Source organism: Pseudoliparis swirei, chromosome 2 (assembly GCF_029220125.1).
Source record: "Pseudoliparis swirei isolate HS2019 ecotype Mariana Trench chromosome 2, NWPU_hadal_v1, whole genome shotgun sequence".
Taxonomy (NCBI): Eukaryota; Metazoa; Chordata; class Actinopteri; order Perciformes; family Liparidae; genus Pseudoliparis; species Pseudoliparis swirei.
Window position 1 is genome coordinate 6,962,206 of NC_079389.1, and position 23,174 is coordinate 6,985,379.

General features: G+C 40.6%; 1 protein-coding gene across 1 annotated transcript in view; it reads right to left on the minus strand.

The window, feature by feature from the left end:
- col4a1 (collagen, type IV, alpha 1) overlaps positions 1 to 23,174 on the minus strand; it is a 50,692-nt gene that overhangs the window by 6,401 nt on the left and 21,117 nt on the right. The window contains 32 exon segments of the mRNA XM_056439255.1: positions 162 to 242; positions 4,275 to 4,401; positions 8,072 to 8,211; positions 8,823 to 8,912; positions 9,128 to 9,226; positions 10,032 to 10,184; positions 10,320 to 10,409; positions 11,188 to 11,355; positions 12,075 to 12,188; positions 12,275 to 12,425; positions 15,444 to 15,541; positions 15,695 to 15,799; positions 16,353 to 16,445; positions 17,344 to 17,512; positions 17,678 to 17,869; positions 17,960 to 18,030; positions 18,647 to 18,730; positions 18,896 to 18,979; positions 19,094 to 19,240; positions 19,324 to 19,359; positions 19,473 to 19,539; positions 20,961 to 20,993; positions 21,106 to 21,150; positions 21,260 to 21,295; positions 21,396 to 21,455; positions 21,548 to 21,583; positions 21,709 to 21,801; positions 22,260 to 22,298; positions 22,410 to 22,445; positions 22,643 to 22,705; positions 22,801 to 22,875; positions 22,990 to 23,016. Of these exon segments, the coding sequence (XP_056295230.1) occupies positions 162 to 242; positions 4,275 to 4,401; positions 8,072 to 8,211; positions 8,823 to 8,912; positions 9,128 to 9,226; positions 10,032 to 10,184; positions 10,320 to 10,409; positions 11,188 to 11,355; positions 12,075 to 12,188; positions 12,275 to 12,425; positions 15,444 to 15,541; positions 15,695 to 15,799; positions 16,353 to 16,445; positions 17,344 to 17,512; positions 17,678 to 17,869; positions 17,960 to 18,030; positions 18,647 to 18,730; positions 18,896 to 18,979; positions 19,094 to 19,240; positions 19,324 to 19,359; positions 19,473 to 19,539; positions 20,961 to 20,993; positions 21,106 to 21,150; positions 21,260 to 21,295; positions 21,396 to 21,455; positions 21,548 to 21,583; positions 21,709 to 21,801; positions 22,260 to 22,298; positions 22,410 to 22,445; positions 22,643 to 22,705; positions 22,801 to 22,875; positions 22,990 to 23,016 (2,902 nt within the window).

A 23,174-nucleotide genomic window follows, 5' to 3' on the forward strand; every position in this document is an offset into this window, starting at 1 on the left:
CAGGAGGACAAAAGACACACATAATAAATCCTCAGTGGGGGGAAAAAAAGCCTTTTAACAAAAACTGATGTCAACATGATCAGGTCTGTAAGCGTTGTGCTGGAGCTGAGGCGAGGACCTGATCAATATGTTTGATCAGTAAATCCTCTCCTGTTACTCACCAGACCGCCCGTCAACACCCGTTTCTCCTGAAGCCCCCGAAAGCCCCGCGGTTCCCTTCTCACCCGGTCGACCCGACTGACCTGTCCACATGGAGAGAAGAGCAGGAATGAGAACCACGTTGACCAATGGATGTACATGACCTCTCCATGACCTTTACATGACCTCTCCATGACCTTTACATGACCTCTCCATGACCTCTCCATGACCTTTACATGACTTGTCCATGATATGAAGACAAAAACACACGCCGAAAACAACAACAACACACGCTGAAGACAACAACACACGCTGAAGACAACAACACACGCTGAAGACAACAACACACGCTGAAGACAACAACACACACTGAAGACAACAACACACGCTGAAGACAACAACACACGCTGAAGACAACAACACACGCTGAAGACAACAACACACATTGAAGACAACAACACACACTGAAGACAACAACACACGCTGAAGACAACGACACACGCTGAAGACAACAACACACATTGAAGACAACAACACACACTGAAGACAACAACACACATTGAAGACAACAACACACGCTGAAGACAACAACACACATTGAAGACAACAACACACGCTGAAGACAACAACAACACGCTGAAGACAACAACACACGCTGAAGACAACAACACACATTGAAGACAACAACACACGCTGAAGACAACAACAACACACATTGAAGACAACAACACACGCTGAAGACAACACACGCTGAAGACAACAACAACACGCTGAAGACAACAACACACACTGAAGACAACAACACACGCTGAAGACAACAACACACGCTGAAGACAACAACAACACGCTGAAGACAACAACACACGCTGAAGACAACAACACACGCTGAAGACAACAACACACGCTGAAGACAACAACACACATTGAAGACAACAACACACACTGAAGACAACAACACACGCTGAAGACAACAACACTGAAGACAACAACACACGCTGAAGACAACAACACACATTGAAGACAACAACACACGCTGAAGACAACAACAACACGCTGAAGACAACAACACACGCTGAAGACAACAACACACGCTGAAGACAACAACACACACTGAAGACAACAACACACGCTGAAGACAACAACACACATTGAAGACAACAACACACGCTGAAGACAACAACACATGCTGAAGACAACAACACACGCTGAAGACAACAACACACATTGAAGACAACAACACACGCTGAAGACAACAACATACATTGAAGACAACAACACACGCTGAAGACAACAACACACGCTGAAAACAACAACACACACTGATGACAACACACACTGAAGACAACAACACATGCTGAAGACAACAACACACATTGAAGACAACAACACACGCTGAAGACAACAACAACACGCTGAAGACAACAACACACGCTGAAGACAACAACACACATTGAAGACAACAACACACGCTGAAGACAACAACACACATTGAAGACAACAACACACACTGAAGACAACAACACACGCTGAAGACAACAACACATGCTGAAGACAACAACACACGCTGAAGACAACAACACACACTGAAGACAACAACACACGCTGAAGACAACAACACACATTGAAGACAACAACACACACTGAAGACAACAACACACGCTGAAGACAACAACACACATTGAAGACAACAACACACACTGAAGACAACAACACACGCTGAAGACAACAACACATGCTGAAGACAACAACACACATTGAAGACAACAACACACGCTGAAGACAACAACACACACTGAAGACAACAACACACTGAAGACAACAACACACATTGAAGACAACAACACACGCTGAAGACAACAACACACGCTGAAGACAACAACACACGCTGAAGACAACAACACACATTGAAGACAACAACACACGCTGAAGACAACAACACACGCTGAAGACAACAACACACGCTGAAGACAACAACACACGCTGAAGACAACAACACACATTGAAGACAACAACACACGCTGAAGACAACAACACACATTGAAGACAACAACACACACTGAAGACAACAACACACGCTGAAGACAACAACACATGCTGAAGACAACAACACACGCTGAAGACAACAACAACACGCTGAAGAGAACAACACACGCTGAAGACAACAACACACACTGAAGACAACAACACACGCTGAAGACAACAACACACGCTGAAGACAACAACACACATTGAAGACAACAACACACACTGAAGACAACAACACACGCTGAAGACAACAACACACGCTGAAGACAACAACAACACGCTGAAGACAACAACACACGCTGAAGACAACAACAACACGCTGAAGACAACAACACACATTGAAGACAACAACACACGCTGAAGACAACAACAACACGCTGAAGACAACAACACACGCTGAAGACAACAACACACGCTGAAGACAACAACACACACTGAAGACAACACACACTGAAGACAACAACACACGCTGAAGACAACAACACACATTGAAGACAACAACACACACTGAAGACAACAACACATGCTGAAGACAACAACACACGCTGAAGACAACAACACACGCTGAAGACAACAACACACGCTGAAGACAACAACACACATTGAAGACAACAACACACACTGAAGACAACAACACACGCTGAAGACAACAACACACGCTGAAAACAACAACACCCACTGATGACAACACACGCTGAAGACAACAACACACACTGAAGACAACAACACACGCTGAAGACAACAACACACATTGAAGACAACAACACACGCTGAAGACAACAACACGCTGAAGACAACAACACACGCTGAAGACAACAACACACATTGAAGACAACAACACACGCTGAAGACAACAACACACATTGAAGACAACAACACACACTGAAGACAACAACACACGCTGAAGACAACAACACACGCTGAAGACAACAACACACGCTGAAGACAACAACACACACTGAAGACAACAACACACATTGAAGACAACAACACACGCTGAAGACAACAACACACATTGAAGACAACAACACACACTGAAGACAACAACACACGCTGAAGACAACAACACACATTGAAGACAACAACACACACTGAAGACAACAACACACGCTGAAGACAACAACACACATTGAAGACAACAACACACGCTGAAGACAACACACACTGAAGACAACAACACACGCTGAAGACAACAACACACATTGAAGACAACAACACGCTGAAGACAACAACAACACGCTGAAGACAACAACACACGCTGAAGACAACAACACACATTGAAGACAACAACACACGCTGAAGACAACAACACACGCTGAAGACAACAACACACGCTGAAGACAACAACACACTGAAGACAACAACACATGCTGAAGACAACAACACACGCTGAAGACAACAACACACGCTGAAGACAACAACACATGCTGAAGACAACAACACACGCTGAAGACAACAACACACGCTGAAGACAACAACACACGCTGAAGACAACAACACACATTGAAGACAACAACACACGCTGAAGACAACAACACATGCTGAAGACAACAACACACGCTGAAGACAACAACACACGCTGAAGACAACAACACACGCTGAAGACAACAACACACGCTGAAGACAACAACACACGCTGAAGACAACAACACACATTGAAGACAACAACACACGCTGAAGACAACAACACACGCTGAAGACAACAACACACACTGAAGACAACAACACACTGAAGACAACAACACACGCTGAAGACAACAACACACATTGAAGACAACAACACACGCTGAAGACAACAACACACGCTGAAGACAACAACACACATTGAAGACAACAACACACGCTGAAGACAACAACACACGCTGAAAACAACAACACACACTGATGACAACACACGCTGAAGACAACAACACACGCTGAAGACAACAAAACACTGATGACAACACACGCTGAAGACAACAACACACGCTGAAGACAACAACAGACGCTGAAAACAACAACACACACTGATGACAACACACGCTGAAGACAACAACACACGCTGAAGACAACAACACACGCTGAGGACAACAACAACACAATGAAGACAACAACACACACTGACTCCTCACCCGTGTAACCAATGAGCCCCTTTTCTCCTCTGGTGCCCTGCACTCCTGGCTTGCCGGGCATCCCCTCGTGACCCTTCAGACCTCTCTCCCCGGATGATCCTGGGAATCCCGGCTGGCCTGTGTGACCCTGCGTGAGTAAATATATGTGAGTATATATATGTGAGTATATATATATGAGTAAATATATGTGAGTATATATATGTGAGTATATATATGTGAGTATATACATGTGAGTATATATATGTGAGTATATATATGTGAGTATATACATGTGAGGATATATATGTGAGTATATATATGTGAGTATATCCATGTGAGTATATATATGTGAGTATATATGTGAGTATATATATGTGAGTATATCCATGTGAGTATATATATGTGAGTATATATATGTGAGTATATATATGTGAGTATATCCATGTGAGTATATACATGTGAGTATATATATGTGAGTATATCCATGTGAGTATATATATGTGAGTATATATATGTGAGTAAATATATGTGAGTATATCCATGTGAGTATATATATGTGAGTATATATATGTGAGTATATATATGTGAGTATATATATGTGAGTATATATATGTGAGTATATACATGTGAGTATATACATGTGAGTATATATATGTGAGTATATATATGTGAGTATATCCATGTGAGTATATATATGTGAGTATATCCATGTGAGTATATATATGTGAGTATATATATGTGAGTATATATATGTGAGTATATATATGTGAGTATATCCATGTGAGTATATATATGTGAGTATATATATGTGAGTATATCCATGTGAGTATATATATGTGAGTATATATATGTGAGTATATATATGTGAGTATATATATGTGAGTATATACATGTGAGTATATATATGTGAGTATATACATGTGAGTAAATATATGTGAGTATATCCATGTGAGTATACAGGACTGTCTCAGAAAATTAGAATATTGTGATAAAGTTCTTTATTTTCTGTAATGCAATTAAAAAAACAAAAATGTCATGCATTCTGGATTCATTACAAATCAACTGAAATATTGCAAGCCTTTTATTCTTTTAATATTGCTGATTATGGCTTACAGCTTAAGAAAACTCTAAAATCCTATCTCATAAAATTTTAATATTTCCTCAGACCAAGTAAAAAAAAGATTTATAACAGCTGAGTGTTTGTCAAGGCTCAGGAAACCCTTGCAGGTGTTTGAGTTAATTAGACAATTCAAGTGATTTGTTTAATACCCTACTAGTATACTTTTTCATGATATTCTAATATTTAGAGATAGGATATTTGAGTTTTCTTAAGCTGTAAGCCATAATCAGCAATAAATCAGAATAAAAGGCTTGCAATATTTCAGTTGATTTGTAATGAATCCAGAATGCATGACATTTTTGTTTTTTTAATTGCATTACAGAAAATAAAGAACTTCATCACAATATTCTAATTTTCTGAGACAGTCCTGTATATATGTGAGTATATATATGTGAGTATATACATGTGAGTATATATATGTGAGTATATATATGTGAGTATATCCATGTGAGTATATATATGTGAGTATATATATGTGAGTATATCCATGTGAGTATATATATGTGAGTATATATATGTGAGTATATATATGTGAGTATATATATGTGAGTATATCCATGTGAGTATATATATGTGAGTATATATATGTGAGTATATCCATGAGTATATATGTATATATATGTGAGTATATCCATGTGAGTACATGTGAGTATACATGTGAGGATATATATGTGAGTATATATATGTGAGTATATATATGTGAGTATATATATGTGAGTATATATATATGAGTAAATATATGTGAGTATATATGTGAGTATATATGTGAGTATATATATGTGAGTATATATGTGAGTATATATATGTGAGTATATATGTGAGTATATATATATGAGTATATACATGTGAGTATATATATGTGAGTATATACATGTGAGTATATATATGTGAGTATATATATGTGAGTATATATATGTGAGTATATATATATGAGTATATATATGAGTATATACATGTGGGTATATATATGTGAGTATATATATGGAGTATATATATGTGAGTATATATGTGAGTATATATATGTGAGTATATATATGTGAGTATATATGTGAGTATATATGTGATATATATGTGAGTATATATGTGAGTATATATATGTGAGTATATATATGTGAGTATATATGTGAGTATATATATGTGAGTATATATGTGAGTATATACATGTGAGTATATATGTGAGTATATACATGTGAGTATATATGTGAGTATATATGTGAGTATATATATGTGAGTATATATGTAGTATATATGTGAGTATATATATGTGATATATATATGTACTATATATATATACTCATATATATATATGTATATACTCACATATATATATCATATACTCATATATACCACATATATATACATGTATATACTCACTCATATATATATACTCACATTATATATCATGCTATATATCATGTGATATATATGTGAGTATATATGTGAGTATATATATGAGTATATATATATATATACTCATATATGACTGTCTCAGAAAATTAGAATATTTATTATTTTAATATTGCTGATTATGGCTTACAGCTTAAGAAAACTCTAAAATCCTATCTCATAAAATTTTAATATTTCCTCAGACCAAGTAAAAGATTTATAACAGCTGAGTGTTTGTCAAGGCTCAGGAAACCCTTGCAGGTGTTTCGAGTTAATTAGACAATTCAAGTGATTTGTTTAATACCCTACTAGTATACTTTTTCATGATATTCTAATATTTAGAGATAGGATATTTGAGTTTTCTTATAATCAGCAATAAATCAGAATGCATTACAGAAAATAAAGAACTTCATCACAATATTCTAATTTTCTGAGACAGTCCTGTATATATACTCACATATATATACTCATATATATATACTCATATATATATACTCACATGTATATACTCACATATACAGGACTGTCTCAGAAAATTAGAATATTGTGATAAAGTTCTTTATTTTCTGTAATGCAATTAAAAAAACAAAAATGTCATGCATTCTGGATTCATTACAAATCAACTGAAATATTGCAAGCCTTTTATTCTGATTAATATTGCTGATTATGGCTTACAGCTTAAGAAAACTCTAAAATCCTATCTCATAAAATTTTAATATTTCCTCAGACCAAGTAAAAAAAAGATTTATAACAGCTGAGTGTTTGTCAAGGCTCAGGAAACCCTTGCAGGTGTTTCGAGTTCATTAGACAATTCAAGTGATTTGTTTAATACCCTACTAGTATACTTTTTCATGATATTCTAATATTTAGAGATAGGATATTTGAGTTTTCTTAAGCTGTAAGCCATAATCAGCAATAAATCAGAATAAAAGGCTTGCAATATTTCAGTTGATTTGTAATGAATCCAGAATGCATGACATTTTTGTTTTTTTAATTGCATTACAGAAAATAAAGAACTTCATCACAATATTCTAATTTTCTGAGACAGTCCTGTATATACCGGTACTCATATATATATACTCACATGTATATACTCACATATATATACTCACATATATATACTCATATATATACTCACATGTATATACTCACATATATATACTCATATATATATACTCATTGAGTATATATATGTGAGTATATATATATGTGAGTATATATATGTGAGTGTATGTATTTATACCTTTAGTGGGTATTTGTCTGTACAGATGATGTCACTGTGAGTCGAGCTCAGAGAGCCACAGTGGATTACCTTATCTCCGGGAACTCCTGCTAGCCCAATGCCGGGTTCTCCGTAGGCTCCCTTGTCTCCTGTCTGTCCGTCGGTGCCTCTGAATCCAGGATGACCCGATGTACCGATGTCTCCCTTCGTACCCTTGGGACCAGACACACCTGCACACACACACACACACACACACACACACACACACACACACACACACACACACACACACACACACACTGGTTAGGATTGTGGGCGTTGCCCTCCCTGACCTGGACACGCTGTCTGCAGCAGCCTCTACGAAGACATCACACACACACACACACACACACACACACACACTGTTTGTTCCTCTGCCATCAGGAACAAGATTCAGGAGGATTCAAACCCAGACCAACAGGCTGAGGAACAGCTTCTTTCCAGAGCGATTTCCTCCCCCCCACCACCACCACCCTACACCCAGCACCCCGAAATACTCTCGTACATGGCCCTTGATGCCTGTGTTTTTTTTATATCTTGTTTTAAATTAGAAACATCCCATCTTCAAGTCGCCAACTTCACTTCGTTGTGTGTTTTTTTTTACAAAGACAATAACTGTCCTCACCTCTCCGTCACTCACTGTTTACAGAACAGCTCGTGTGGCAGTCAGACAAGCAATTAAATGTGAAACGTAGTTTCCCCTTCTCTTGAGATATGCTCAATGCAGCTGTGTCCACATTGTCTTTGTTTGAACTCTCTCTCTCTCTCTCATTCTCTCACTCTCACATCCGTGTGATCTTACCCGGTATTCCCATGTCGCCCCCGCTGCCTTTCTGACCGTTGGGTCCCATCCTGCCCGAGTCTCCGGGAAAACCAGAGGCTCCTTTCTCACCTGAGACACATTAGTTAGATAGAATAAATCTATTAGTCTATTTTATTTTCCCGTACTCATCGGGGGATGAAGCCAGTGCAGAGAATTGACTGGAATAAAGAGTTAAACTAAAGTTTTTAATAGGGCAAACAGAAATGATGAAGTCAACATAGTTTAGCTACACGGTAAAGAAAATACAACACGTTATGTTGCTGTTCAGGTGGTCATGTGGTCACCTGGCTGTCCAAGTAACCCAGACTCTCCATTTTCGCCCGGCATTCCAGGGTTACCAGGAAGTCCTCGGTGGCCCTTCTCTCCAGTGGACCCATAGCTACCTAATGGGAGAAGGGAATTAAAAAACAAATATATATTTATAAGTCCAATTTGAATAACCTTTTGGGAAGAGGAATGAGAAAATTTTTAGGTATATTTTTGACTTAAAAGAACCATGGTGTTGGTGTGCCACTTATTTTCTGTTGTTTATTAATTACAGGGTTCATACACATGTTGACCAATGGCTGTCCAGGACTTTAAATCAAATTTTCACGACCAATTATTTTTTTTATCTCGGTTTATACATGAAATAGTGAGAAAATGTCATATTTAAACTAAGAATGATAATTCCAAAGCATACAGTATAAACCTTAAATGATACAAATGAATGAGAGATGATATAATTTGATTTAAAAAAAATTACATTTATGTCTTTTCAGTTAAAGTGCGTTCACTTGCAGCGGTAAAAAATGTGCAAGTATGAGAGCGTATGATGCTGGCTTATATTTTGAGCGTCATTCTTTTTAAAGCATATTCATTATTTAAAAATTCAGCGTAAATGAACATATGAATATAACAAATGTCCATGACTTTCTAAAACTTGGGGATTTTTTCCCCCATGACTGTTCCAGGCCTGGAAATATCCATTTACAAATTCCATGACTTTTCCAGGTTTTCCATGACCGTAGGAAACCTGTAATTATACTTCTATGAATTTTGTAGAAAATCATGAACTGTAGCTGCTGAATGAAACATTGCCATCAAATATTAAAAAGAGATATTTCTTACACTATGGGTCAATAGATGGAATCACCAGTACACCTGCTGGTCGTAAATCCCCACATACACTCAGATGTTGTTGTATACCTGAGTTTCCGAGGTCTCCCTTCTCCCCCTTCATGTGCTCCATGTCCACGTCGCTCATGTTCCCAGCCGGGCCCTGCAGACCTTGGTCCCCCCTTTCTCCTTTACTTCCAAACTCTCCAATAACACCTATGGGTCCAGTAAGACCGGGATCACCTGCGGGAGACGGGGAGAAAGAAAAATTGTTATTGCTGCAAATAAATCTTTTTTATGTATAACTTTGTTTGTACCTGTATGAGAGAAGCTGAATAAAGAACTAGAAATATGTTGTTATAATTGGTTTGTTCTTACCTCTGAGTCCAGAAGATCCATCTAATCCAGGTGGTCCAGGATATCCTGGTACTCCTGGTGTCCCCATGACCCCCATTTCACCTTTAACACCTGGTAAACAAACACACATACATGGGGAAATGAATGCAGATTAAAACTAGAACGGGCACTCGGTAGAGCGCATACCTTCGTACATGGCATGAGAGTGTGGGGAGCTTGATGTCATGTGAACATGTTGGCATTAGTTTCACGCCAACTGGATAAAAATTGACCGCGCTATGGTAAAAAGAAGATGTTGACCTTTTCATGACCTTGAACTTGACCTGTGACCCGATCGATCCCAAAATCTAATCAAATGGTCCCCGGATAATAACCAATCATCCCACCAAATTTCATGCGATTCGGTTTAATACTTTTTGAGTTATGCGAATAACACACAAACACACATACAAATAAATAAATAAATACACAGCGATCAAAACATAACCTTCCGCAGAATGCGAAGGTAAAAAGATAGAGAAGTCAAATATCTTCCTTTTCATTTAGCTGGCGCTTTTATCCAAAGCGACTTACAATCATGTTACAATCATACACCGTAGAACAGCTGGTGGTGGCTGGGGCATGATTAGGCTCAGCTGTGGAGGTGTGTGGGGGGGTGGCCATCCGGGTACTTTCAGTGCACTGAATTCTGCTGGTTTTGTCAGTGTGGCGCCGTAAGCACTGAAAGTCAGTGCTCGAAGTGCTCAAGTGTCCGGTAGTAGACACAGCCATTGAGTAGGGCGGGAATTGAACCGCCAACCCCCTGATTGAGAGATGGACCTGCTAACCACTGACCCATAGTCAAGCCCCAATTACAAGAACAATACACTCACACACCAGTTGGTCTCACCTTGGTTTCCAACAAGTCCATCCCGGCCAAGGAAGCCCGGTGGCCCGGAGAGTCCGTTAGAACCTGGGCCTCCTGGGAACCCGGGGGCTCCCTTCTCTCCCTGAGGACCCGGCATGTCCAGACCAGAAGGACCCGGGTAGCCCTTATCTCCCTTAACACCATGCCCACCTGTTCAACATGCACACACACACACACACACACACACACACACACACACACACACACACACACACACACACACACACACACACACACACACACACACATCAGGGTTCATACACATGTTGACCAATGGATTTCCAGGACTTTTCCAGGACATTAAACCAAATTTCCATGAGCAAACATTTTGTGAAATCTCGGTGTGTACACGAGTATAAACGACACAAACGAATGAGAGACAATAGTTTGATTAAAAGAATAAATATTTATACAAATGTTTATTCTTTTAATCAAACTACATAAATTAACATATGCATTTAACACATTTTCTTTTCCAAAGCTTTTGGAAATAAAATAGTTTTCAAAGACTTTTCAAAGCCTGGAAATAAGCATTTTGAAATTCCATGACTTTTCCAGGTTTTCCATGACCGTATGAACCGTGATATCCATCCTGACTTCCATAACAATTGACAGGTGAGGTAAATGAAGAGTTTTCTTCATAATACGACAGCAGAGTTACTCATAACATCTCAATGGCTGTGTTCCATTCACAACACCAGGAACATGAAACTGGAACAACTAAATGGAATCAAGCCATCATAAATCGTATCATTTGAACATTATTATTACGACCTTATTATACAATAATTACTATACCTTCATGTCACATGTCTAAACACCTTCCTTGAAAACGGTCCATATGTTTTGGATGCAAAGTTTGTGCTCACCGTACGGCCCTTGGTCTCCAGCTGGTCCTTGTGGTCCAGGAGCTCCAGGGGAGCCTTTACCTGGAGCACCTGGTAGGCCAACCTGCCCAGGGGTCCCCGGGGGTCCCACGCCACCTTATTTAGAAGAGCAAAGGAACACAGTGTCGTACACGGAGCAGATGACGGGCCTTTGGACTCCTGAGTGAACCGGGTTGCAGTACCTTTGACTCCCTGAGGCCCGGCGGGTCCCGTCTGGCCTTCCTGACCGGGAATACCCGGCTGTCCAATGGAACCCTTTTCTCCCTCGAAGCCAATAGTTCCTGGGGGACCCTGAGAACCTTTTAAGCCTGGGAGACCCTGCCCCGGTTCACCCTGCACAGCAGAGACAGAAACACTCAACTCATGCAACAGTGACTGTACAAGGCATTCACATCTCAGTGTATCCTGATTAGGGATGGGTATCGTTTGGGTTTTTACCGATACCGGTGCTAAACCGGTACTTTTAAAACGATACCGGTGCCTAAACGCTGCCTGAACCGATACTTCTTTTTTTTTAAACGCACAATGAGGACATTCAAAACCTCTTCGGCCATATTCCCTGTAGAAGCCGTTATCATGGAGCACTGACAAACAACGGATATCAGACTGTTAACATACACAATATATGTTCTCCATTATATGATGTGATATGTATTGTCATGTGCAGACTTTATAGGGTTAATCCTGTCACTGTTTTGATGGGCAAAGAGAACAACCAATCAGAGGGACTGAAGATGACACGTGACAAATAAAGTTTTGCTTCTGACAACGAGAGTTCCACTGAAACAAAGTGACGCCCCACGGTCTTTATTCCTCCGTCATTATATTCCCGGTAACACCGGGTATACAGCCGGGACCGCTGGACATCAACACATCTGCTAGCAGCCTGTCACGCCCGTAGCTAGCGCTAGCTACGAGCTAGCTTAAGCATGGTTATAATGGCTAATTTATTATTTCTTGGCCTACTTTTATGAATGCAAGACTTGCAGTCAACGTTACGGTACTAATCTAAGTTCAGGCTGCTCGTCATAATCGGTCTCCACGTGTTCAGGGGGACCGGTGACGGTCTCCCCATCGCGCCCAGCCTGACGCTGGTGTGCTCGACACGGGCTCACGTAGTCACACACGGCCAGGGTTGCCAGGTCTGTGTGACAAAACCAGCCCAAAAACCAGCCCAATATCAGAACTCAAAATATGCCCGTGCCAAACCATATACACTGCTTTTAAAGTCCATGTCCAGTACCGCTGCTAACCATGTTGGTGTCCTAAGCATAACTCCTTCATGATGGGGGCGCAAGTGATTTTTTTTCGTCAGGCGCCGGCACCGGAGCTCTGCGGCACGCGCGAGACGGAGATCGGAGTCGTGTTAACGAGACACGTAGAGACAGAATGACATGCTGCTGTAGAGACGACCAACAACAGACGGATTGGAAGCTCATTCTGCACATGCGTTAAATGCGTAAAAAAAATTAACTAATTAATCCTGTAATTTAATCATAACGCGTTGTTTTTCACAGCACTAATATATATATATATATATATGGTTCTTTGAAATAAGTTTTTTTGAGAAATCATAGGTTCGGGCACTTATAAGCTAGATAGCTTCAGCCTCGACCCTTTCGGTCAGCCACTTTCTTCTTTTGTTGAATTCTGATTGTTGTATATTTTGCTGATCGAAATAAACTAAACTAAAATAAAATAAACTAAACTAAACAAAAAATTAACTAATTAATCCTGTAATTTAATCATAACGCGTTGTTTTTCACAGCACTAATATATATATATATATATGGTTCTTTGAAATAAGTTTTTTTGAGAAATCATAGGTTCGGGCACTTATAAGCTAGATAGCTTCAGCCTCGACCCTTTCGGTCAGCCACTTTCTTCTTTTGTTGAATTCTGATTGTTGTATATTTTGCTGATCGAAATAAACTAAACTAAAATAAAATAAACTAAACTAAACAAAAAATTAACTAATTAATCCTGTAATTTAATCATAACGCGTTGTTTTTCACAGCACTAATATATATATATATATATATGGTTCTTTGAAATAAGTTTTTTTGAGAAATCATAGGTTCGGGCACTTATAAGCTAGATAGCTTCAGCCTCGACCCTTTCGGTCAGCCACTTTCTTCTTTTGTTGAATTCTGATTGTTGTATATTTTGCTGATCGAAATAAACTAAACTAAAATAAAATAAACTAAACTAAACTAAACTAAGGGGTTAAAAGGGCCCCATTTGTGAATCCCACAGAACCAAACCCACCCCGGGATGGGGTGTAGGAGTAATCACACGAGGTGATTCTCGCCAAACCGTCCCACCCCGTTGGGGAGGTAGGCGATTCATAACCATACTCGCCTATGAATCTCCTCCCGTGTAGGCGGTTCTGAACCGCCTATCGCCCACCGCTCCTGTGAGATTCACAAATCCCTGCTGCTTTGCTGGAAATCACTTCTACTTACAGACTCTGGTTCGGGGCTCCGTGACGTCACTAGCACCAAAGTGCTTAGATGTCACGTGACAATGTTTCCATAGTGACGGACAAGGTCGCGGAGATCGAAGGCACTGCGCGGATGTGTCGGCGTGTACGTGCTGATCTGGAGTCAGTTTGGTAGGATTTGGGTATAAATAAATTATTTCATTTAAAATATGGATTTTTATTTAAAGATATCCATGTAATTTGCATGCAAAATAGGTCTACCCGAACCAGCGGACAAAAAATTCAACCCGGCAACACTTCAAAAGTAGCCCAATTCCGCGGGAAAACCGCAGACCTGGCAACACTGCACACGGCGCAGCCTCCGCTGTCAAAGTTAAATGATAGGCTATCGTAACCTGCTGACAGGGCGGAGTCACCAGAGAAGTTCACAACAATAGTTTTTTTCAATTTTAATCGGCTCAGGCACCGGAAAGAAGCACCGAAATGTGCGTTGCGTTTCGGTCCGGGTAATACCGGTTGTATTGGAACCGGTACCATATTCGCACCGGGTTTCGGTACCCAACCCTAATCCTGATGCCTCCTGCCATGGTCCAGCTTCCCCCCCCCTCTCTACCTCCATCTGCCTGATGGATCATGGAGGTCTGGATCGTGGTCCATGACTACTGCCAACTATTCATACACTCTGTCATATTCATTGAATGTGTTGTAACTCTGTAATGATTCCTTCTGGTCACATGACATCACAAGTCCTCTCAAATATATATTTCATAGCAACATCCAAAGAGCGTCATCCAAACCTGACTTTAACTTTAGGAAGTCGCACAGAACACTAACTGTCAGGTGGAATGTTGAATTACATACGATATATGTAATTTAATTATGAATACAAAATGCAGAGAAATACACACTTTTGGTCCAGGTCGACCAGGTTCTCCATTCAAGCCTTCCTGTCCTGGTTTTCCAGGATCTCCTGTTAATCCTGAGTCTCCTGGAAGTCCATTGAATCCTAGAAACATGGATAACACACGTGCTCTTTACATGTGCACACAATTCATACGCCGTATGAAACTGTGAACCTTTAAGGGATCTGTAAGTACCCATTGGATGTCTTTGATGCGTCCACAGAGAGAGGGAAGAGGGTCAACATGGAGCCACTTACCTTTAGGGCCGTGTGGGCCTGGGAATCCAATTCCAGGGTGGCCTTGGTCGCCCTTATGTCCAGGAAAGCCCGGCACCCCAGGGTCTCCATGCAGACCCATGTCACCTGCAACATAGACCACGTTACACGGTAAGCAGGACCAATCATGTTAACTCTCTCTGTACACACACACACACACACATCAAACACAATCCTCTCTGAGAGCACACATAGCACATACAACACTACACTCAGGAGTGGACAGTTATTATTTAAATTATTTATCTTATTTGTATTTCATTATTTTTGGTGCTTTTTTCCACTCTTCTTTTTTCTTTCTTTCTTGGAGTGAGCACCATTTGATGTGTGTTGTTCTTTGTGTGTTGTACACGATACCGAGAGATACAACTGAAACATTTACCCAAAAAGTGACTGTATGAAAATACATATTGTTATGTTGTTGAAAACTAAATAAACAAAAGTGAGTTTATAAAAACAGAAAACAGGACCAATCACCAAAGATCCTCACGATGTATTTATTATATGCTAATGCTCTGCTCCTCCATTCACGTTACTCTATTGACCAGACAAGATTAAGTTAACTGATTATCCCTCATAGGGACTCATTTAAAACGATATAGTTTGCAGTGTAGTTGGAAATGAAAACATGCCGACTCACCTGGAAGTCCAGGTATGCCAGTGTTGCCGTGTGGTCCAGGTACTCCTTGAGGTCCAGGAGTGCTCAGACCTTTACCCGAGTCCCCTTTTTCACCTGAACACACACGGTTTATGTTATCAGTGGCTTCATGTTCAGGATGGGAAGAATCAGTGTGTGTGTGTGTGTTTTCTGAGTTTCAGATGTGCAGTTGGGATACAGTTTGATTTCACTTTTCTTTGACTATATGAGTGCATCATGTAGAGTTGTAATGGTTTGTATATATACTTACACATGTAAATAAGAAAGTCTATGTTTTTAAATTATTACATAAGAAAGCTCTGATAATCAATAAAGTATATCGAAGGATATTCTGAAGAATGTATTATGAAAACATAGAAAGTTACTGTCACTGATGTATGTTTATTGTATTATTCTTGTAACTGTACTGACTGTAAGATGTGTTATGGTTATTATAACTATGGCATGACGCGAGTATGAATGAAATGTATTGACTGGGAGTTTCTACTAGAGATCGTCAAAACAGTTGTTTTTTAACCGGAAGCAAACATTTTATTTTGAAGCCCATCTTATTGTGAAGGACCTTATGCTAGCGGAAGTAGCATTGTTGATTAGTGGATATGATTAGCCCGCCTCCTGTGGGGGTTAGCCAATAGCATGCTGTGAAATGTGAAGGCCTGTGCATGTGACCTACACACTAACCAATGATTGGCTTTAAGCCCAGAGAGCGATGCGTTGTATGAACCTCGGATATTTGGAAAGCGTGTTTACGTGTGTCCGTTCACGCAGATATGATAGACAGATAAGTATTTTTGCATTTAGTTGCATCTCAGCTTATGGACTCGTTGTGATCCTTATTCTTTTATTAAATACTTTAAATTATAACTTTCTGAATCAGGGACTTTTTTTCGACACTGGGAGCTCGGATCTCGTTTGAACCTAACAGTGAGTATCTGTTGTTGTTGTTGTCACTCTGTGTGTACGGCACGCCTACCAGCGGGTCCAGGAGTTCCAGGAATGCCGGGTCTCCCCGCACTGCCGTTCTCTCCAGACTCTCCTGGCCGGCCGAAGCCCGGCAGGCCCGGTTGACCCCTCTCACCTGGAGGCCCAGTCACACCGGGGTCCCCAGCGGGTCCGTGCTCACCCTTGAGGCCTTCTTGGGCCTGAAAGTAATCGGAAAAAAAGGTGATATGCACTTTACTTTGATTTAAGTTGACAATAAATCTAAATGATACTAAAATATTGACTGGTGGAGTTCATGGTGTCCTGATGATCTGATATTTCCCTCACCAAACAAACCACACACACACACACAGACACACACTTACCGATTCTCCTTTGAAGCCAGGTATACCTGGGAGGCCGTCTCTCCCTGGCTGTCCATCCAGTCCTGGCTGCCCTGATGTACCAGAGAGACCGGGCAGACCTTCGTCCCCCTTCAGACCCGGAGCTGCAAAGATGTCTCCTGGCTCACCAACGGCACCGGGTTTTCCAATCAAGCCAGGAATACCTGCAGAACCCTGTACACAGGTCCAAAGATGTATTATTGCTGCATTTTCCTCGATGAAATGACGGATGAATTGTGAAATTTCGAACATTATTTTACTCACGGGTCTTCCAGGTTCTCCAGAAAAGCCGGACACGCCCTTATCTCCCTTACCGCCTACTGGCCCCGGAGGTCCTGCCAGGTGAAAATGGACAATGTTACATATTCATACTCATTCACTAGTAATCTAGTGGGAATCAATGCACAGGAAATGTTGGAATTAAGATAATATCCTAAGAAAATTATAAATAGTAATAATACAAATAATAAAAACTGTCAGAAGGTGAAATAGATCCGATGCAGGGTTCATACACATGTCGACCAATGGATTTCCAGGACTTTTCCAGGACTTTAAACCAAATTTCCATGAGCAAACATTTTGTGAAATCTCGGTGAAAACATGATCGTGGATTATCCCGGAGTTACTGTTGCTATGGCCACCGAAGTTTTCAGTTAAGGTGCGTTCACTGGCAGCGCGGAAGAAAAAAATGTGCGACCCGAGTATGAGAGTGTATGCCGGTTTATATTTTGAGCGTCTTTCTTTTAAAAACAGATTAATTATTTAAAACTCAGCGTAAATGATCATGTGAATGTGACTTTCCAAAACCTTTTGGATTAAATTATCCAGACCTGGAAATAAGCATTTAAAAATGCCATGACTTTTCCAGGTTTTCCATGACCGTGTGAACCCTGCAATGGTTGTGTGGCTCGACACCAGCATGGTATTTGAATATGATGACTGTTCACTCGCCTCGATCTCCTTTGGGCCCTTCTGGACCAGATGCTCCAGGAGGGCCGAAGCTCTCACACTGAACACACGTATCTCCAAAGTCACCTGGAATTAAAATGGAATGAAATTTTAAAAATGAATCCAATGTCCATTCACATTTTGTACATGTGCCCACAAATGTTTCTCTAGCCCTCAAAAATACAAAAGATAGAATTAAAATACATTTATTGACGACTCGTATTAATCATCATTAATATTAGACGTTCTTACCTTTCTGTCCCAATTCCCCTTGTAACCCTGGAGGTCCAGCGGGGCCAGGAGCTCCTTTCTCAATGTCACATTCATTAGGGTTAACTGTGTGGCCACACACACACACACACACACACATTACATTATAGAAACATGTCAAGGTGTCCATTGATGTCAATTGTGTAAATGTGTGTTATATTATTCAAAGATAAGACATACCCGGTATTCCCGGGGGTCCGGCTTGTCCAGAGGTCCCTGGTTGTCCTGGAGGTCCAACGAGAGACTCTCCATCGAGACCCCTGTCTCCTTTCTCTCCAGCGCTTCCCGTCTGACCGCTCTCCCCTCGAGGCCCTTCGGCGTAGCGGCCTGAAGTCAAAGAAGCCAGAGTGTTATTCTGACTGACAGATGCCGCCTCTGGCAGTGGTCTCACACGATGTGTGTCATTGTACCTGGTGGACCTGCCTCCCCCTGAGGACCAGCAAAACCTGTGGATTATGAGACAAATATCATATCATGGAACCCGATCCAAAATGTGTGTTTATGCGCATGTGTGCGTGTCTGAATATGCGTAGAGCACTAAGATACAGCCTCACTTTACCTTTTTCTCCTTCTAATCCTGGAAATCCAGGAGGACCGGAAGGCCCAGGGGAACCATCACCATCACCCTGAAATTATATTAATTACAGAGATTAAGGATGCACGGCCATTGTTTGGGATTAAGTTTAAGTTGTCATCTTTCCTTTTTAGCGCTGACTATCGCTGCAGCACTGAAGCAAAATATCAATATTTAAATAATTAGAGATCGGAGTTACACTTTCGTAGGATTAAATACTTCTGCTTTTTTACGATTAGAATAGATTAAGCTATTATTTCTAATTTAAAGGGTTTTGAATTATTTAGAATTACACTTCCAGTAAGTTTGGGGTTTTGTGAGAGACATATTTTTAAAAACTTGTCAAAATCAATGTAGAAAAGGCAGATACATCCTGCCTTTAAAGAGTAAGCTTGAGTCAGGTTGAACTCATTGCCCTCTGGTGCATCACCAAATACGCTGAACAGTGATGTCAGAGTGATGTCACAGTGATGTCACAGTGTACTGCCACACCCTGGAGCACACTTGTTCATCACGGTAGCGAGGAGAGGATCCTACATTTCCCATAATGCAACTCAGAAGCGTCCTTTTTGTAAAAGGCACCCTGCTTGGTTTTGCAGGTATTCTGGTACAATGTGTATTCTTCAAGCTCATCCCAGGATTACTCGAGTCAAGGCCACAGCCAGGAGGCTGCAGAGGGACTCAATTAATTACTACTAGCTTCTCTACACGGCCAGGATATCTACAATATAGAATCTTTTTTTTTAGATGTTAATTTGCATCAGAATTTCTGTCCTAAAAGTGTCAAACTTAAAGATAAGGAGTTTAACAACTATACCACACAGAATACGTGCCATATGTAATGTGTGTGCAGCTGTAGTCTTTAACCCTTGTGTTGCCTTCGGGTCATTTTGACCCGATTCAATATTTAACCCTCCTGTCGCCTTCGGGTCAATTTGATCCGATTCAATGTTTAATGTCGGTGTTCTTTCGGGAGTCAACAAACAAACATAAAGTACCTCACACTTAAACTTGGAAAACAATATTAATTCTAATAATGTTCTGGAGATTTTAATAGCTGGGGTCATATTGACCTCAAGGGTAAAATATGTTAGTAAATATAAAGGTAACAGGAGGGTTAAACATTGAATCGGGTCATATTGACCCGAAGGCAACAGGAGGGTGAAATATTGAATCGGGTCAAATTGACCCGAAGGCAACACAAGGGTTAAAGTAATCCGTGTGTAAATTCTTCCTCAAACTGTTAAATTAAATGAACATGACGTTGGTGTTCTCACTAGAAGCTACAGGTCGGACTCTAGTGATATCATTTGATGCCATTTTCCAACGGTAAAATCAGTGATTTGCCACTTAATTAATACGTGGTCACATCCACTAATATCCTTTCATAACTCATCCTTGTCTTTGTATCTGATGGGAAAGAGAGTGAGAGGATAAGAGTGAAAGAAAAGAGGGAGGAGAGAGATTACTCACATGAACTGGTGGTCCTCTTTCTCCCTTTTCACCCTGAAACAAGACGAGAGAGTTTAGTCTGTCGGACCTCAAACCTCCAGGATCATCTCAGTTCCAGAGTCAAGTCTTGAGGTTGTGCAGAGTAAATAAAAGGTGCATTAGTCACCTGAGAACCAGTGTATCCAGGGGATCCGGAGAAGCCTTTTTCTCCCTGTATGAAAACAGTCCGTACTTTAGCGATACATATTTCATAAGATTAAAGCAAACAACTGTTAGGCTGTAGAGTATCGGAGGCGAATAACACGGTAAATGATTCTTACCTGTGGCCCGTTCTCTCCACCCTTGCCAGATTTACCCTGATATGACCGAAACACTCACTTTAATTAGTTTTACTGTCTCTTGAACTCTTTCTTCGTTCATTGTACCATCCCATAGGGACGCATGTTGATCACTTACTATTCCTCCAGGTGGACCGATTTCACCTTTGACACCGTTAAGATGTGGGGTGCAATAGCCCTGCGAAGGAAATCAGGTGTGTCAGACAGCCTGTGTGCACAGTAATCTACTGCAGGTCATAAATATCAACATTTTAAAGAAAAATAACTCACTTTGTCTCCTTTCTCCCCCAGTCCTCCTAACTCACCCTTCACCAACAGAAAAACACATTCAGGAAATAACACGGAGTCCAAGTCATCAATATTTAGCACTTGTGATTCATTGATAGGCAAAAATAGCCCAATATATGCTGTGTTTTTAAAGTGCTGAGTACCCGTGGTCCAGGGATGTGCACGGTGGTGTATCCTTCCACTCCCTGTGATGGAGGTCCGGGAGGGCCGGGGGGGCCACGGAAACCTGGGTCACCCTGCAGGAAGACAACAACGATCACAACAATGATGACAACAACGATCACAACAACGTCCACAACAACGTCTTCGAGCAAACACGTTTTTCACGAGAGCAATGCGTTGACAATTTAATCCTTTTTTTTCTCCTTTTTTTATTTTTATTTCCCCACAAAAAATAGAAACATTTAATCACCAAATGTAATTCAAAAAAGCAAATCATCCAGTAAAAACATAGTTTCTCCAAATGTGGTGATTTTAAAAAAAGGCTGCTGAATTACATGGTTTTTTTAGGATAATGCCATCAAAATTTTATTGATTCATTATTTATAACTGAAAACACACATATAGAAATATATTTGCCCATTCTACTCACCCGTTAAGCGCTATACTGCTCCCTCACGGTAGGTCAGTGAAGGCATCATATCAGAAATGTAGCATTTTTTGCACACAACATATATATTTAAAGAAATCTCACCTTATCTCCTTTCTCACTCTCAAAGGACAGCTTGTCACCCTGCAAGGACGAACACAATGAGTTCCTCAGACATCTCAGCTGTGGGATGAAGTCAGAGAACGGTGGATTCTGTTTTACAAATGTAAAATCTCGATATATAATTGGTCTTACCATCTCTCCAGGAGGGCCGGGGAATCCAGTTTCACCCTGTCAAGCAGTTATTCAGTGAGTGGAACAAACTGATAATATCAGTAATGTATATTATTACACATGACAAAGCATCCAACAGCATCTTCCAGGTTTAAACATCTACACAGGTTATACTTATCATATATCTCTGCATAACCAATATCCCATAGCTCCTGTGAGGTCATAAAGAGTCCACCCCTGTCGGAGTAACTCACTTTGGGTCCATGATATCCTCGATGTCCTGGAGGTCCGATGGGTCCAGGAAGTCCATTTGATCCCTGGGAGAGAAAGACACGTGTGGAAAGAACTCTCATGAAGATTCAGATCACACTCAGTTTGTCTCTTTTTCTTTCAACGTGCACACACAACGCACAGGTAATCCAGGTGTCCCGGGGAATCCTCTGTCTCCTCTCAGGGGGACAATCCCGATAACACCGCCAGGGTCGCCCTACAGGGGACACAACCAAAATAAACGGTCCGGTCGAACAACGTCTCGTCATACATACAGATGGGACATTGATATTTGCATGTGAACATTAACGCTTTATATATTTGAGCTGACCTTCATTCCAGGAATTCCTGAGATACCCTGAGAAGAGAGGACAGTTAGGATGAATATTTTTGATTTGACACACTGCCATGTCATGTAGGTTATGATAGTTGTGATGTTTAAACTTCACACTGCATCACAATTCTCTGTGAGCTGAGGAGGGCTGCTCAAAGACAACCGGACCACTCCCAAAAATG